Here is a 16,412-nt window from a genome sequence, read left to right on the forward strand (position 1 = left end):
TGGACAGTGGGGCCGTTGTCCGTGTTGCAGCACCTACCTGGGTCCTGCTGATGCGTGAAGCGTCGTCTGACATGTGAAAGTGGGTGCACGCTCCAGCCGCGTACAATGACATCAGCATCCAATCACACGGGGTGGATCCAGACCTCGTTGCGGCATGCGCGACGCCGGAGATGAACGTCTCCGTGGGCTTTTGTTCCGCCGTCTTGCTTCTTCCACATGGACAGGAGTGTTCATCTTCTTTCTATTATGCGTCTCACGCAGCAGAAGAACGCGCGCCGAACTACACACCACGCACACCACAGCTTGAACCCGCGGCGTGGGCGCGAAGGTTGGCCGAGCGTGTGGCTAGTGCAGCAACGAGTGGGTGGAGCACCGGTTGCGGAGCAAAGAGGCTAAATGTAGCAGGTGCGTTCCCTTTCTGGTGCCAAGCTTGGCGTCTGTGTCTCGGGTATTTTCGTGCTTCCCATGTTCGGCTTCAGATGCGCATCGGAGCTAAGGGGTGGGTGGGTAAAAAAGAAAGACGTTTTGTTGACGTAGGTATTGTTCTTTGTGTTCAACGACGGAGATGTATGTGCGTGGCGCTACTTGTGGATGGAGATTCACGGGCTGGGCTAGGCTGTGTGTGAAGACGCGTCTTGCGATGTATCAGGTTCAAGACATTGCCCAGCCCTGAAGATGGATGGTGGAGCTTCCACGTGATGTTCATTTATGTCTTTACCCGCCTCTTCTTCGCACTGGGCTTAATCAGGTGCGACACCACACACACACACACACACACACACACACACACACACACGTTTCCAATCACAGCATCTCCGCTGCATACCAAGTCTTACAAGATCCATCTCACCCATGACATCTCGCCGTTTCCACGCGTTCCTGTCGCATCTCGCCCATCTCAACTACTAGCCAGGCCTTCCCCGCCCCACTCTAAACCTTAAACGCATCGGCTGTCTACAGACATACCTGTAGCACATCTCGTGCGTGGGTGCAGCGATCCGCACCGGAAGAGGCGCACGCACAGCATGGGGCGTTTGGTAAACCTAGTATGCTGAATGCCAAATTACCATACTCCTAGACAGGAGGAGTTGCGCACAGTTGCAATCGCAATCTCAACAGTTGTGCAGGCAGGCACATATCCATCGTAGAAATATCGATCAAAACCAACGTTTTTGCTTGTTCCCGCTGAGCTTACCTTCCCTGTGCGCACAAATCCCACGTCTGGATGACACCTCCATTCTCCGCTGCTTATTCCCCCTCTTCCCGCTACCTAAGCGTTCGATTCGATAGTCTCGGTCTCGAACGAATGTCGTTTGCTTTTCCCCGCTGTTGCAGATCGCTGGGTGTGGTTGCACACTAGAATCTAGATGGGTAAGCATGCCGCCGGTACTGGCTTGCAGCTTTGCGCGGGTCGCGTCCCCGGAGATTGGTGCGGCCGTTGGGTTGGGCTGGCAGCTCTGGATCAGGGCAGCGGTTTGGTACGGGGTGGAAGAGGGGGTGGCTTTGGTGTTGCGGGGATGCACGAGTCTGTTGTGATGCTGGAAGTTTGCGTCGAAGCTGCTTGCGCAGTGGCGAGGGTGGCTAAGTAGGTTATACAACTTCCATCGTTGAGGGTGCCAGCACGTCTTGCGCATTGGGATTGTCAAATTCACAGGCACGCACAAGTCTTCTGTGGTAATGTTTTGCTTGGAGCAATGTAGAATGGGGTATTAAACACAAAAATGAACACCAAACAGACATTCCACTCATCCTTCTACCAATGTGCAATCCCAGCTACTGGCGTAGAGGTCTCACTCATCATCGCTGTTAGCAATAACGGGTCGTTTTCTCTTCCTGCCAGCACCTGGTCGTGCACCACCCATCTTCGACTTCTTCTGCTTGACCGCCTGCTTAACCGCCTGCTTGACCGCAACCACCGGCGCCACATCCGACCCCCTCCTACGTGGTCGACCAGGCCCACGACGAGACCTCGTAGATCGACCGGGCGGTTCATCGTCCTCATAGGCCGGCTCAGCCACATCCTGTTCTTCGTCTTCCTGGGTATCCGGCAAGATGAACTCGTCGTCTTCCGCCTCCGTGTCCTGGACGTACAGACTAGTCTGAGTGCTCTGCGACTCGATGACGGGAGGAATTTCGGGGATTTCGGGGTCGCTTGCCTCTACATCCATACCCGTATCTGAACCTGTGGACTCGTTCCTATTGAGCCCTCCGCGCTTGGACTTTCGCACTGCTTTGCGTCCGGGTTTGCTCGTAGCTGCCTTTCGTGCTTGAAGTGTCCCAGACCGCCTTCTTGTAGCCGGCTCAACACCGCCGTCTTGCAGCATGGCCTCTTTCCGCTTCGCAGCTTTTGCCTCTCTGGCTTTTGCTGTGGCGGCAAGGATGCGTGAGCGGTCCTCGATGGGCTGGCTCAGACTGGTGAGTGACTCCCTTTTCTTCGTCTTTTGCTTGGTTTGTTTGACCGCGACGATCTTGGCATTAGGCTGTTTGAATTGCTCTGTTTTCTCCTTGGGATAGTTGTAGTTGAAGAACAGTTCGGTGCCTGCCTTGATGTCTCTAGTGGCGAAGAGCGCGATGCGAAAGACTGTGTTGCACAGCAAGTTCTTGGGGCCGCAGTTTGTGTACTTGTCGTCGGCATTGTTGATGAAGCGTAGTTTATTACCCATGTATGTCGCATCAACTTCCTGCTCTACATGTTGGTGTTAGCAATCTGATCCGCATAACAGCAATATGGAAACTCACTCGAGTTCAGACGAAACAGATACATCGTCTTCTGGTAGTCGTATATCGTCACTCGGCGATCGCCTTCCTTAACCGAGATGGCCTCGCCAGTATATTCCCCAATATACTCGCCACTCTTGATGTCCTCGCCCATGTAGAGTCCAAAGCCATGCACTTCTGAATGACCGAGCAATGTTTTCCGAGGAACACCCCTCTGTATCGCAACATTACAGCAGGTGCGTTGAACCACTTCATCGTTATAACGATTCACCGGGTCAAGGACTTCAGATGCTCCGCAAGAGCCACAAAGGTCTGCATCGCACTCTCGGTTGAACTTGACGCAGAGACATGTCTGTGTAAGACACACGCGCTTCCCTGACGCTGTTGCACAACTGCAACCAGGATAACGTCGATTGCAAGAGTGAGGGCACTTGCATGTTTTCTCACAATTAATGCCTTCTCTGAAGCACCGGCATTTCGCGTTCTCGCAGCTGCCTTCGTGCTTGCATGGGAAAAAAGGCTTCCTCTTCTCCCAATGTTGCGTTGTATCCTGGTTCAGCCACCAAGTGCTATTAAACTTACCAGGTGGCGGTTTTGCACCTTTGGGAGTAATCATCTCCGTCTCTGAACAAGACTCGAAAGCGCTTGGGTTTGCAGGAAGCTTATAGTTTATGACCTTCTCAATGTCGGAGTCGGAGTCAAAATGTGCGGGCAAGGGGTCGCCGGGTTCGTTCTCATCGTCGGTGTCGTCTCTGCTAAAGTTCGACACACGGCGCGGAGTTTTGTTGTTGGAGCCTCGACGACTGGTATCATCAGTCGCCTGTGTAGCGCATTCTTCGTCTTCCGAGTCCGTCTTCCAGGAATCCTCGGGTACTTGTCTGATCTCGCCATGAAGAAGGCAATCGTGTCTGTCAAGAATGTTAGGATTTCGTCATCAAAATCCACGCGTTGGTACTTACTGATGGCACACTCTGCACATGATCTTTTTGTACGTTGAGTGCTTGGAAGACTGCTGATGTGCAGACTTCTTCTGTATGAGACTCTGTACAGCTTTGGACTGTTGAGCTAAGTACCAGATGCTGAATTCACATTCTTTGAATACCGCTGCAGAAGCTGTTGCCGCAAGTCTCAGAGCACTCGGGATCGGCTCTTCAAGCTGTGCGACAAACTCTTCCCACTTTTTGTTGTTCCTGTCAAACAGAATAGCCTTCTTCGGCTCACCGTCTCTCTCAAACTCCTCAATGTGATATCGTGATCTTTCGAGGAGCTGTGCTTCAAACTGCTTGCTTCCATTCAAAGAGTCGTTGATTTGTATAATGTCTTGATCCGGGGCTAGTAACCAAAACAGGATATCGTTCCACGTGATGCCTATCTCAGACAGGAATGCTTCGATGGCTTTATCGTAGAACCGGCACTGTTCCTTGCGGAAGTCTAGCGGCCCCTTCTCGTCATGCGTCATCTCGTACATGTAAGGAAGCGTATCCAGCAGAACCTCGCGACCACGATAGTCTTCGTCCTGGAAATAGGGTGTTGCGAGTAATTTTGACTCATTGTCTTTAAGAACGTTGTTCCTCAGACTGACATACTCTTTGAAAGGAGGAATCTTTGGCGCATCGCTCTTGTACTTTGTAGTGGGTACGGCTAGGCTTGACTTGACCACTGTGTCCTTGGGTTTGGCCTTGATGAATGTTTCCTGACTCATATCCACGAGGCGCTTGGTGTTGGCCCTGTCGAACGGCACTTGTATAGCACGCATGTTCTCAAAGGGGGAAGTCTTCTGGATGTACTTTTCGGGTAGGATGGGCTGTTGTGGACGCTTCTGCTTACTGGACCAGGCGCGTAGGTCTTGTTCTTGAAATGTTCTCTGATTCCGCATCTTCGTCTCCACCAGGTATGCATGTAATTCATGTCGTTCTGCCACATGACGTTTCAAACACGCTTCTACAGCTGAGCGTGTAGTGACGAGCACATCCGCTTGCAGTGAGAGCTTCTTGCTTGTCCTACCACCATCGTTCTCGACAGGCACCCGAAGGTGTTCGGGTTGGATGGTTGGATGAGTACTGACGATTGTTGCCGGAGCTGGTACATCTGGAATCATAATTTCGGGGACTGGCAATGGCGCCTCAGAGGGCCGGATCGGCTCTGCTGATGCCTCGACAGGGCGCAGGGCAGTAGGGGTAGCAGAACGGGACAGTAAAGGTGTCGAGCTAATAGCACGCCCCGGTGCAGGTTCGCCTGCCTCATCGTGAGGTGGCGGTGGCGGCGATTGTGTCGGCGTTGTGCTGCGTTCCACAGGACTGGCATCCCTGACGGATTCTTCCTCCGTCTGCGCAGGCGCGCTATCAGCAATGATACTAGTATCTATCGTTGGAGTTTTGCTTTGGCTACGACATGTTACCACAGGCGACCCGGACCTCGACTTACTCGAGCCCAGGTCGAGAGGCTTGTAAAATAGTTTTGCTATGTCCGGGTGATCAGCCGCAAACTGACGCGGTGGTCTGACAGGCAGCTGTGGAGGACCCGAGGTCACATCATCTCTTCGTCTCACTGACTTGATGGCTTTCTGTTTCTGCGGCAGTCTTTGTATGGCTGAAAGGTTTGGCTCAGGCGACTTATTAGGCAAGGGGATAGTCATGCTGCCGCTATCATCGTCCGGTGTTGCGTCGTCCGACTCGGGAACTACATCTCTGCGACTGGCAGGGGCTTGTTCTTGTGGGTTCTCAGAGACATCACTGGCCGGCTGCGCCGATGGGTCTACGGTATGGTCCAAGACGGGTGCGGTATGGTCAGTTGAGGCTCCGAGGGCCGATGTCGCATGGTACGTAGGTTGAGGGGAAATATCCTCATCTATCAGTATCGCTTGAGTGGTAACACTCGGTTCTGTCCTTGGTGTTGATGCGGCTGACGGCGAGCGGTTCAGCGGCGTGACCTTGGGGACTTCCGCACTTGGTCCCGCTCCTTGTGTGACTGATGATCGAGGCAGGTAGCGTGGTTGATAGACTGGGTTTGCTGAAGATTCCCTGGAAAGCTCCGCACTTGGTTCTGTCACTTGCACCACTGATGAGCCGGGCACAAAGTGTGAGTGATAAGTCGGCGTTGTCGAGGGCTCTGAAAGCCCCGTGAATGGCCCCGCTGTTCGTGCAACCGATGATCGAGGCGGATGATGTGAGTTATACGTCGGTGTTGCTAGAGATTCCATGGGGAGAGAAAATATCCGACTCGTTCTCTTAGGAGACTCAGCAGGCTTAGCTCGCTCAGGAAGCACAGCTTCGTGACGCGTAGTAGGCAAAGGATCAAAACCCTGTGGTCCCTGAATTGGGCGCTGATTTACTCTAGTGCTTGCGCCTGATTGTGTTGCTTGTCCGGATACTGGCGGTTCGTCTTCATCGATTGAAAGATCAACAATCTCAACAGACTTCGTGGATGACGACGTCCGGTCGCGCGGTTTGTTTGTGAGATTGCTGTCCTTCGTAATACTATCTCCTCCAGACGTATCACTGCTCATGTTTTTCCCGTGTCTTTGTTTCGTTTGTCTCCGTGCGGCGACCTCCTTCCATGCAGCTGCAGCTTGCTGCGCGTCGGAGATCTCCTCAAGCCCATCTTGGTCAAGCGTTTGGCGATGGCGCCGTCGCACTGTAGGCGCAGGTACATAACTAGGCGGGTCGTCATCCAGAGTGAAGGGAGCATCCAGAGACCCGTCAGGTTTCATTGTTGATAACGCTGATGCGGGCTTGCCGGCGCCAGTCGACAAATTTGCGCTGTTTCAATAAGGTCATGGGAGGCGGGTCCAGATAGAGATGGCAGAAACCGTGGTCATCTGTGGTAGATATCAAGCGGCGTCGAGTGAGTGAGATTGTGGATCGTGTTGTGCCGACTGTGAGGCTTGATAGGCAGGTTGTGCCCGTCGCGCTAAATCTACGGCAACGCGTCGGCACGTGGCTTGTATTACCCCTGCATTTACTTAAGAGGCAGCGGCGACTATTCAGCCCCACTCGACGCGACCTCCCAGGTAGAATTGTCAACACAAGAGGTCAAGGCTCAACGCTCTGTACAGTGGGAGAACAACGCGGGGTGTGCGACAGTAATTATAATGCATTAGCGAGGGGCTTCCCCTCCTGGCCTCAGCCCAGCTCGTCAACAAACGACAACATCGTCGGTACATGATCTATCACAAAACAACCCAATCTGCCCTTGGACATCCGACATTGAGCGGGCTCCCGACGCCCCTTCCAAGAAACCGACATACACACAACTAGCCTTGCGCAGTGCAACATGATTATGTCCAACCGAGTACGTAATAACTACAGCGGCGAGCGATATAGAAACGCCATCCCTAATGAAAATGCCCGTTTGCGAGTGTATGAACTGCCCTTTGAGCTTCTTACAGTCGCAGTCTACCATTGACCCATCATCATGTCTTGATCCTAGCCAAGAAAGTTTTGCTGCTGTTGCTGTCCAGGCCGTGGAAAGACACTCGTTGTAGGTACCTGATCCAGGCTCATTCCGCCCATCGTCCCTTGGCTACCTGTATTCTGCCAACCCTGGCCCGTTTGCTGGTTGACAAAAGCGCTCTGCCGGAAAGGATTGGTACTGCCTGTAGCGTTCACTGTCAGGCCACCCTGTGGGGATGCGGCACTCTGCGGCGAGGGCTGCCGTGCAAATGGATTTGTGCCGGTTGGAGTCGGCTGTAAAGGCTGCTGCTGCATAGGAGCAAATGGTGATTCTTGAATGGGTGACATTGAGTAAGGTGGTGAATTGATGGGTGATTGCGACTGCGAGAAACCGGTACTTTGTTTTGCGAATGGGTTCGTGGATGACCGATTGAGCGATCCAGTGCTGGTAGGGCTAGTGAGCATCTTGGGTTCGGCACTGGGCAGCATTGACTGTCGGAATGGGTTTGTTGACGTTTGTTGTGGTTGTAGGGGTTCGGCAATTGTGGGAATCTGCATTTGCTGCTGTTGTGAATAATCAGGCATGCCATTCTGTGGTATTGAAGGCATGGTATTCTGTACACCGAACGGTTGAGGCGAATAGCCTCCAAAGCCTGCGCCTGTGAATTGTGACTGGAGCTGGGGTGCCTGCATCTGCGGCGCCTGTGGCTGCTGCATCTGGAATGGGTTGGTGCTCTGGCCATTCTGCATAGCAAAGGGCTGTTGCTGCTGTTGAGGAAAGCCCGTCTGTTGTGGAACCTGGAAGCCTGTTTGTTGGGGATACTGCTGCATCATGGGCTGCGTGGCCATGGTCTGTTGGTTGTCCTCGAGTGATGCAAAGAGGTCAATCAAGGGTGCGCTGGAGGAGGGTTTCGAGGCTGCTGCTGGCTGTTGACTGCTCGTATTGTTTGAGGGTACATTCGACGTGGAAGGCTTCGTATCCAAGGGTTTGCTAGCGCCATTGGTAGGCTTGCCCCCGTTCTTCTTCGCCTCCTTCTCGGCGATGTACTGTCGTCGGTTGATCTCGAAGTCCTTATCGTTGAGATATTCTTCCAGGGATGCTGCCAGACTGGTCGGAGCATGCTTGATCTTGGGGATTTCCAGTCTTGTCGAGTGTTCGTGTGCTCTTGCAAGACTAAGGTATTGGACGACAGCTTCCGTCTGCTTGACGAATGTGCGGTATACTGCCAGCGCGCGCGTTGCGTCTGGCTTTGACAGCTCGAAATAGTGCTCTACTTTATCAATACCCTATAAACCAAGAAGACATGTTGGACTCACCGAGTATGTTGATAGTGCCCTCGTTCATAACATGGAAGAGTACCAGCAAATCCATCGTGAGCAATCGGAACGCTGTCATGGTAATCTCGTTTTCTGGTTCGTCGTCGAAGGGCTGGCACTTGAGCAGTGATCTGATCTGGTCCTGCACACTCTCGGCTTCACGAAGAAGGCCTTTTTCCACAGTCAGCCGCTTAAGCCGCCCCTCGCCGCCGCGCACGTAGTCGACTTTGGTGGCGCCATATTCGATCGCACGTCGCAGCAGGTATTCGGAGTAGGTCCGGATATTGTGGCCCTGGGTCTGTACTATTGCACGCAATGTTAGCGCCTGGTGTATGCCTTCTGTTGCAGTCCAAATGCCATCCGTCTCAAGATACAGGGCATTGGGCGACGCGGTTGCTGCCCAATTCGTGCCCGTGTTGTAGCCACATCACCCTGGCTGGGCGGCCCGGAAGTGAATCTCAAGACGTACCCTCTGTAAAATGGTTGATGGCCAGCTTTCTGTGTGGGTTCTGCGCCAGGTATTTGAGCGTGACCTCGGGCTCGCCCTCTCTTATCATGAGATGTACGATGATTAAGCTCTTGAATACGATGGTCCATGTCGAGTCGCGTAGTCGATTCGTGAGGGCGCGGAAGATCTCAGCAACACCTGCCTCGCCGGCATGCGTCGCGACGAGGATGTGCTCGACATACTTGGATTTGGGCGCTGCGAGCTGTATCGTGTGTTAGTCCAGCGTGATGGCGCATGGGGAGCAGCCGGAAGGAGCGAGGGCGCATAGCTACCTTGATCTTGGTGCCGCCCTTGACACTCTTCTCGAAGGAGCTGGCCATGACTTCACAGGTGGCTGCCCGGTTGGGCCGCGGGCTCGGTGGTGCCGTGTAGCCGTCGTGCTGGCGGTGGGTGCGGGTGTCGTGGCCGGGTGTCGCAATGGCTCGGGCGGTGCTAGGAGAGCATTACGGCGCGGTGGAAGGATAGGAGTCGTCGCGTTATCAATAGAGGAGAGGGTGGCCCGTAGATTGCAATCCGAGGAGCATGTCCGTTATTGGAGTGGACCGGGGTAGGAGGAGTGAAGCAGGGCGCATGGTGGAGCTTGCGCTTGCGTCGGGCTTGCTGCGAACGATGGATCGGCGGAGGAGCGTCATTGTGTCCCGCCCACGCTCCCCTCCCAAACACTGAAACTTTTCCCACCACGCCGCCAAACACGCCGCCATGTCTGCCTCACCCCCACCCGAAGAGCGCGAGAAGGCCGACGCCGACGCCCGCGCAAAGGAGCAGGCCGAGCAGGCCGCCCTGCCCTACAAGTGGGACCAGACCATCAAGGACCTCGACATCGCCATCACCATTGATGGCAAGTACAAGGGCAAGGACCTGGATGTCAAGATTACCCGCAACGCGCTCAAGGCCGGCATCAAGGGCCAGGAGCCTTTCATCGACGTTCGTCCTTGCTTGTTCCGCCCAGCAGAAGCATGTGCTAACGCTTTGTCCAGGGCGAGCTGCCTCATGCCATACGCGTTGACGACTCCACCTGGACACTGACCTCCGTCGGGTCCCAGAAAGAGATCTCCATCCACCTCGACAAAGTGAACCAGATGGAGTGGTGGGCCCACGTCGTCACCACAGCGCCCAAGATCGACACCTCCAAGATCCAGCCCGAGAACAGCAAGCTGGGCGACCTCGACGGGGAGACACGCGGCATGGTGGAGAAGATGATGTTTGACCAGAAGCAGAAGGAGCTAGGGAAGCCGACGAGCGACGAGCAGAAGAAGGCGGATATCCTGGAGCAGTTCAAGAAGCAGCACCCTGAGATGGACTTTTCGAACGCGAAAATGGGATGAGGACAACGAGATCCAGAGATGAAGATTTATACCCCCAAGAAAAGGTCGTCAGACAGATAGGCCAAAAGAGATATTACACAAACTATCAGCATACTTGCAGTTGGGGTCATTGCATGACTTTGCCTTCGTGCCGAGAATGATATTCATGAACTACCTCAACACTACCCCCTCACGTAACACCCCTCTCCCTACTCCCCTCATCGTCCCTCCCCGTACTACCCTCCACGACCGGCGCCTCCACAACCAGCAACCCCTCGCCCTCCCCACCAAGCTGCGGCAGATTCTGATTCTGACTCGCCCGCCTCGTATGCGCACTCAGATTCAAACTCGGCTGTCTCTGCCTGCGTTTGGGCAACGGCGGCGGCGGCGTCGCGAGCTCACTCGCAGTATGCGCAGTACCAGCACTGCCAGCACTGCTTTTCCTCCGCCGCATCTCCCGAAACACATCTTCCCCGTCGTCGTCATCTCCGCCGCCTCCTGTCCTTGTGTCTTGATCTGGGAAGTGTGCGGCGGGCAAGAGAGAGGCTGTGCCTAGTGCTGCTTTCGGGCTATCGATGAGATCCTCGACTGAGTGTTTGCTGGAGACGGCGGGGGAGCTGGGACCAGGGACGACGGGTTTGCGTTTCGTGAGATTCGCAAATGTGGAGGAGGCTGCTGCGGGGATGGCCCACGTTTGTCGTTTTTCTGTTTTGGGGTGCGGTAGAGGTGTGCCTGGGGGAGGGAGGGGTTGGCCTCTGCCCATGGGTTCCGAGTGGGATTTCGAGATCGAGGGATTGGAGTGGAGTTGCGGGCGGGGATCCAGAGATGACGATGACGATGAGTCGTGATCTATGCTCGGGCCCTCGGATGTTGGTGGTCTGTTGGTGGTACTGGTGTTGGGCTTTGCGTTCTGCTTGGCTGCGAGCCAGTTCCTGGCTGCTGCTGTGGCAGAGTTGAGGGATTGGTTGATGGTCTGTTTCTTTGTCGCCATGTTGCTTGCTCCTGCTGCTGCGGCGGCGGCTGCGGCAATTTCCTGTGCAGATAGCTCCCTCGACTTGGTGCGTGAGTGATCCGTGTTCGGGACTGGTGCGGAGGCAATACTCGCTGCGTAAATCGAAGCAGCAGATGTGTCTTCCGACGAGCTTTCTGATGACTCCGTCATTTGGCGTGCGTTGCCAGGCCGCATTGGCGACTGCATCGGCGATGCGACGGGAAGCGACTTGACACTTGTAGGCGTCATGGTGCGGTCGTTTGACATCTCAGCAGAAGCATTCGACGAGTCAATCTTCACTTGAGCCACGGACGACGACGACCGCATTGCGCGGGGTCTTATTGACGCCGAGGATGACTTGTGGTCTGTCGACGTAGAAACACCAGTGCCAACTTCTTCTGAATCAACACTTGAGGCGATGGAGAAATGCGTACTTGCCGCATCAGCCTTTTCATCAAGCTTCTCAGCATCCGAGATCGCACTCTCCAGTGTGGCTTCGTCTTGCTTGGTCTTGTCTGCGTCTTCCTCATCGTCCTTTGCGCTATCCTCCCAGATCCCTCCTCTTATGACCTGCGCAATAGTGTCGGTGAATGGCATGTCATCCCAGTTGGGCAACACCAACGTTTCGTTCACTACTTCCCGAATGCGATTCTCAATGGCCCTCAGAACAACGCCATATGTGATCTGACGCGAACTGACGATTGGCTCAAGCGAGAACTCCATTTTCGGAGGCGTCTCAAATGTCATCCAGAGTCTGTTGCTAGGCGGGGGCTTGACTCTTATAAGAATATGTCCATCAAGCCTCTTCAACACGGCAGCCAACACAAGTGTCACCTCGCGGGCTTTGAATCGAGTGCCCAAGTCGATTCGTACGGTAGCTGATATCTCGATGCGGAAGCTTCCCTTGTAGCTAACATCCGCCTCCACAACGAGATCGCCATCGACAGTCAACTCTTTGAGCTTGGGGTTGGTGATGAAGGGCGGCGAGGTGCCCATGTCGACCTTGCGTAGCTGTACGCTGCTGATGATGGCAGGCTTGGGCACGCGGGCTATTTTCTTGTTGATCTTACTCGCGATAAAGTCTTTGACTTGCGAGGTCTTGTATAGAGCGAGAAACACCCTGCCAATCAGCGCATTGATCCAACGAGTATGTAGGTTCTCCTCCGAAGCATGCAGTTGTTGGACTAGCTTGACAAGATCGGGTGTATCGAACTTGAGCGGAACGGACGGCGAGCCTGTATCGGTGGGGTCTTTCTGGTTCTCTTGGGCGTGCAACATTGCGTGGTAGAAATCCTCCTTCTCAGAACAGTTGTCCGAGAAGAGATAGAAGCCTTTCGCTTCGACATTGCTGTTGCTTTCTACCTGTTGAACCAGTCGAATGCCTGTATCTGTAAGCACTGGGGAAACATGACAGGAGCTTGAACCTTAGCATACAGTTCCTCTTGATCCAAAGCTCGCCCTCCGGTATGCGTTCTCCGCCCCCATATATGTCTACTTTGTAATGTGCGAGTGATATGACATGGCGTACTTCGAGCTGGTCTTCGTTGTCGTATAGCATAAGGTGGCCGAGACTGGTCTGGACTTAGTTTGACTTCATGTACTCGAGATGTATAGACATACCGCAGGACAACGTAGAAGACGTTCCGGGCCTTCTTGTTCTTCGCGTTTGATGCTTCTATCGTGGGACTCGCGTTCTTGTTCCTGTCAAAGATGCTCCTGTACATAGACTGGTACACGCTCGGGCTCTCCACAGCTACTACAGCGCCAGCTGGCGTCGTTCGATCCGGAGGTTTGCCGTTGACGCCGCCTGGCACATACTCTCGGCACACCGCAAAGTATCCAGCACAGGCATCTGGCTCGTGGGTCCTTCCCTTCAGCTTCTCTAGTATCTCGTCATCTATTCCCACTCCGACTTGTACGTTGTCGTCGTTCTTCCCGTTTGCGGATGTGTCCGACTTCCTGCGCTGTTCTGGAGTTGCCCCGTCGCCTGCAGTGTTGATGTTGTGGTTGTCTTGTTCTGTGGCTCTGGTTCCCAAGAACCATGCAGCTACAAGTACAGCAGGTAGGAGCGTCAGCCCTCCGACGAGGTAGCCCCATAGGAATATCTTGAATACGGCTCCATACCCCCAGTCCCCACTCATCTTGGGTTACGTGTTATGCGGTGTTGTAGACCATCCCTCGCCATGTACATGTGCGTTGAGCGAATCGACGTTCGATTGTAGAAGGTGGTCGGTTCTGTATACGTGTCGGGGCGTTTGGTTGAAGGGTAGTCGGTTGGCACGGCGCGTCGAAGCAAGTAATGTAGCGAGTGATGCTAGCGCTGGTCGAAGGGTCCGGGTGTCGGTCGTGTACGTCGCGCGAATGTTTGATCGGAGAAATAAGGCAGTCAGGTGTCAGGCAGCGAGGTGTTCTCAAGTACTACTTGGCTTGGACTTGGTCAGGGTCAGTGGCTCGACGCGAACTAGAGCTTGGTAGGGGCGGGGCCGGAGTTAACGCTCCACGTGTGAGGTGCACGTCGTTGATCGGCGCTAAAGCATTGTCCCGCGCTGCTATGACGGCATCTTCGACATTTCACCAACACGATTTCAAGAGAAAGGAAATTACTCAAACTTTAAAGGATTACAGGTTTCTTCAGCCCCCTACCATTTCACGATTGCGTAAAAGTAAGTGCTCCAGTTGAAAATGTATTTACGATGCGAAAGTAAACCAACAACTGCGGGAATCATCTTTTCTGACCCCATGCTCTGATCCGTGTACACACTATTTCTTGGATAACGGCTTATCGTACAGCAGCCAAATATAGGACTTTCGCGTCCTCATCAGCATGGCCACTACGGAATCACAATCCTACAATCCAGACATTCCCTCGGACCCTGTTACCAAAACCACGGACACCATCCATGTCGCACTCACCCCGCACGACCTAGACTCCCTGTCCGCGACCAAGTTCGTCCGATCACCATCAGCAGGCGCAACAGTCTTGTTCATAGGCACAACGCGCGACTCTTTCAACAACGAGCCTGTTTCCTCTTTAGCCTACACTTCCTACGCCCCTCTCGCCATTTCAACCCTGTTCAAGATCGCTACTTCTATCCTCACAAAACACGCATGCACCAAGATCGCAATCATTCACAAGCTGGGCGAATGCCCGATTGGGGAAGAGAGTATTGTTATTGCGGTTTCAGCACCGCACCGGCAAGCAGCCTGGAGAGCGGGCGAGGAGGCATTGGAAGAGACAAAGGAAAAAGCTGAGATATGGAAGCTAGAGAGGTTTGAAGGTGGGGAGGGTGTTTGGAGGGCGAATAGGGATGGGCAGAAAGGTGTGAAGGTAGAGGATGGCGCGAAGTAAGGGTGGAGAAAACGCCAAAGTAAACGAGGATTTGCAAGATGGTCGCCGGATGTGGAGGTTTGCTGAGCTCCCGGGTTCCTCGACGTGGATATACTGCAGTGGAACATGCTGAACGGTATATGTCCAGTTCGTGACATAAGACCGATTTTGGGGATCAACTTTGAGGTGAAGCATGTTTAGTGCCAAGGCTATGAAGCGCAGTGAAAAGTGGGCTTTGTAAGCTTATGCTGCGTATGTACGTTAAAAACGCCTTGCATAGAGTACTATTGTACTATTCCTCATTTCGAGCTTACGACGTATGTCGTGAAGATGAATATGATTTAAGTCACTGGCTATATATGCCGCATTGGGACTTGCCTAGACACTTGCACTTATATCTTTGTTTGCAGCTACATTGCTGGTTCCATCTAGTCTAGAAGAGATGCCATTGGCAGAAAGATCCTTACCACTAGTGCGGCTCTGAACATCAACGTGATGTCAGACCACGCTGCATCTAGATAGCATGTGTCCCAACGCCGTGTTGTAGCTGCCCATCACAACCCGTTTTTGGCTGAGACATGATTGAGACTGGACATTGTCGCGGTGAGACGGCGATCATAGACATTGCACTCAGCTTATGTTGTGGGACCCTTCCGGGTAGTCGTTCCAACTAACTTTGGAACGTACCGGAAAGCATAGCGAACTAGTTCAACACTCGAGGCTTCCCCTCGAATTGACAACCGCGTGCCTCTGATGCAACCGATCGGAGGACAACGCCGTCGTTCTCAACAATCTGGTGAGGCGTTCTGCACATGGTGCATTAGCATCAGGTAGCCTACATAATCTACGACACGTCGACAGTGTTGAGGGTCTCGACTTGACATAGAGGCGGGGTTGTACTAGTGGGCGCAGAATGATGTGCCTCGATTGCAAATGTCGCTCCGATGAGGCACTCCGAGCGCGCCGTGCTTGTGCTACCATGTGCAGCTACTAGGCACTCAGCCTTCCTGTTGTATACACTAATCTTACAGTCGTACTTGTACACGTTAACGGTCGTTATTGGTTCTTGCCAGAACCGTCCTTCTCGTCCTCCTCTATTATTCGCATTTGGCCAGATGCTGCTATCATCTCGCTGATGGTATTCGGTACATCATCCTCGGACTGGTATATCCGATCGTAGTTCAAGCGGCCTCGTAGAACTGCGCGAGCTTCTCTCAGATTGGCAATATCAAAGGTCCACATTGCGCCACCCAGCGCCATGATCCCAACACTGGCGCAGTTCATCGTCGCCAGGTTCAAAGCCTGGCAGGCATCTGAGAAGGGACTGAAGTATTCGTGCGGGTTCGTGTTCGCTTCGTAAAACTTTGGCATGACACGGAGCTGCCGCCTCCATACGGCCTTGCGCGTTATTGCGGTCGAGGCCAGTAAGCAGGCGCTTCCGAGGAAGTATATCGAAAGCTGGCGTAATGATCGTGAAGACGTAATGGGCGTTCCTTCGTATGTGCTTTCAGCCGGCCGTGGAGGGGGGTTGACCGGCGCTGCCGTTGGACGGGACATCATTCGCAAGATCGGAATCTTCTGAGCAGCTTCCATAAACCTCTCGAGCCGTACTGCAAGTATTCTGGGGTAATCTGTCGGGTGACTGCAGGACTAGCGTTGCATGCCGAATTCGTTGCGGACGTTGCGGACCCCCGAGCGTGTCTCTGCTGACAGTGAAGGGGATTTTGGGCTTGCCGAGAGTCGTACAGTCGAGGCGGCGTCGTGGAAATACCCGGAGCGAGTGTGTTATTAGCCAAAGGCGTGGCGTGAGAAGGCAATGGCCGGGCAGACATCTTCGTCAGCCCGTCACAGAAAA

General features: G+C 53.8%; 6 protein-coding genes across 6 annotated transcripts; 1 reads left to right on the forward strand and 5 right to left on the reverse strand.

Moving 5' to 3' along the window:
- Nucleotides 1-1,790: 1,790 nt before the first annotated feature.
- Nucleotides 1,791-2,663, reverse strand: J4E90_009296 (uncharacterized protein; the record flags this gene model as incomplete). The annotated part of the gene is made up of 2 exons (XM_051438815.1): nt 1,791-2,581; nt 2,660-2,663. The coding sequence occupies 2 exons, from the start codon at nt 2,661-2,663 to the stop codon at nt 1,791-1,793; spliced, it is 795 nt and encodes a 264-aa protein (XP_051287478.1).
- Nucleotides 2,664-3,673: 1,010 nt separating this feature from the next.
- On the reverse strand, nt 3,674-5,111 carry J4E90_009297 (uncharacterized protein; the record flags this gene model as incomplete). Its single annotated transcript, XM_051438816.1, has 2 exons — nt 3,674-5,057; nt 5,107-5,111. The coding sequence occupies 2 exons, from the start codon at nt 5,109-5,111 to the stop codon at nt 3,674-3,676; spliced, it is 1,389 nt and encodes a 462-aa protein (XP_051287479.1).
- Nucleotides 5,112-7,142: 2,031 nt separating this feature from the next.
- Nucleotides 7,143-9,254, reverse strand: J4E90_009298 (uncharacterized protein; the record flags this gene model as incomplete). The annotated part of the gene is made up of 4 exons (XM_051438817.1): nt 7,143-8,380; nt 8,427-8,729; nt 8,896-9,136; nt 9,207-9,254. The coding sequence occupies 4 exons, from the start codon at nt 9,252-9,254 to the stop codon at nt 7,143-7,145; spliced, it is 1,830 nt and encodes a 609-aa protein (XP_051287480.1).
- A 379-nt stretch (nt 9,255-9,633) lies between these two features.
- Nucleotides 9,634-10,259, forward strand: J4E90_009299 (uncharacterized protein; the record flags this gene model as incomplete). Its single annotated transcript, XM_051438818.1, has 2 exons — nt 9,634-9,858; nt 9,912-10,259. The coding sequence occupies 2 exons, from the start codon at nt 9,634-9,636 to the stop codon at nt 10,257-10,259; spliced, it is 573 nt and encodes a 190-aa protein (XP_051287481.1).
- A 169-nt stretch (nt 10,260-10,428) lies between these two features.
- On the reverse strand, nt 10,429-12,826 carry J4E90_009300 (uncharacterized protein; the record flags this gene model as incomplete). The annotated part of the gene is made up of 3 exons (XM_051438819.1): nt 10,429-12,577; nt 12,758-12,763; nt 12,822-12,826. The coding sequence occupies 3 exons, from the start codon at nt 12,824-12,826 to the stop codon at nt 10,429-10,431; spliced, it is 2,160 nt and encodes a 719-aa protein (XP_051287482.1).
- Nucleotides 12,827-15,613: 2,787 nt separating this feature from the next.
- Nucleotides 15,614-16,114, reverse strand: J4E90_009301 (uncharacterized protein; the record flags this gene model as incomplete). Its single annotated transcript, XM_051438820.1, is given in 2 exon segments — nt 15,614-16,095; nt 16,108-16,114. The coding sequence occupies 2 exon segments, from the start codon at nt 16,112-16,114 to the stop codon at nt 15,614-15,616; spliced, it is 489 nt and encodes a 162-aa protein (XP_051287483.1).
- Between the last annotated feature and the right edge of the window lie 298 nt (nt 16,115-16,412).

This window comes from Alternaria incomplexa, assembly GCF_024043165.1.
Source record: "Alternaria incomplexa strain BMP 0042 chromosome Unknown scaffold_15, whole genome shotgun sequence".
In the NCBI taxonomy this organism is placed as follows: domain Eukaryota; kingdom Fungi; phylum Ascomycota; class Dothideomycetes; order Pleosporales; family Pleosporaceae; genus Alternaria; species Alternaria incomplexa.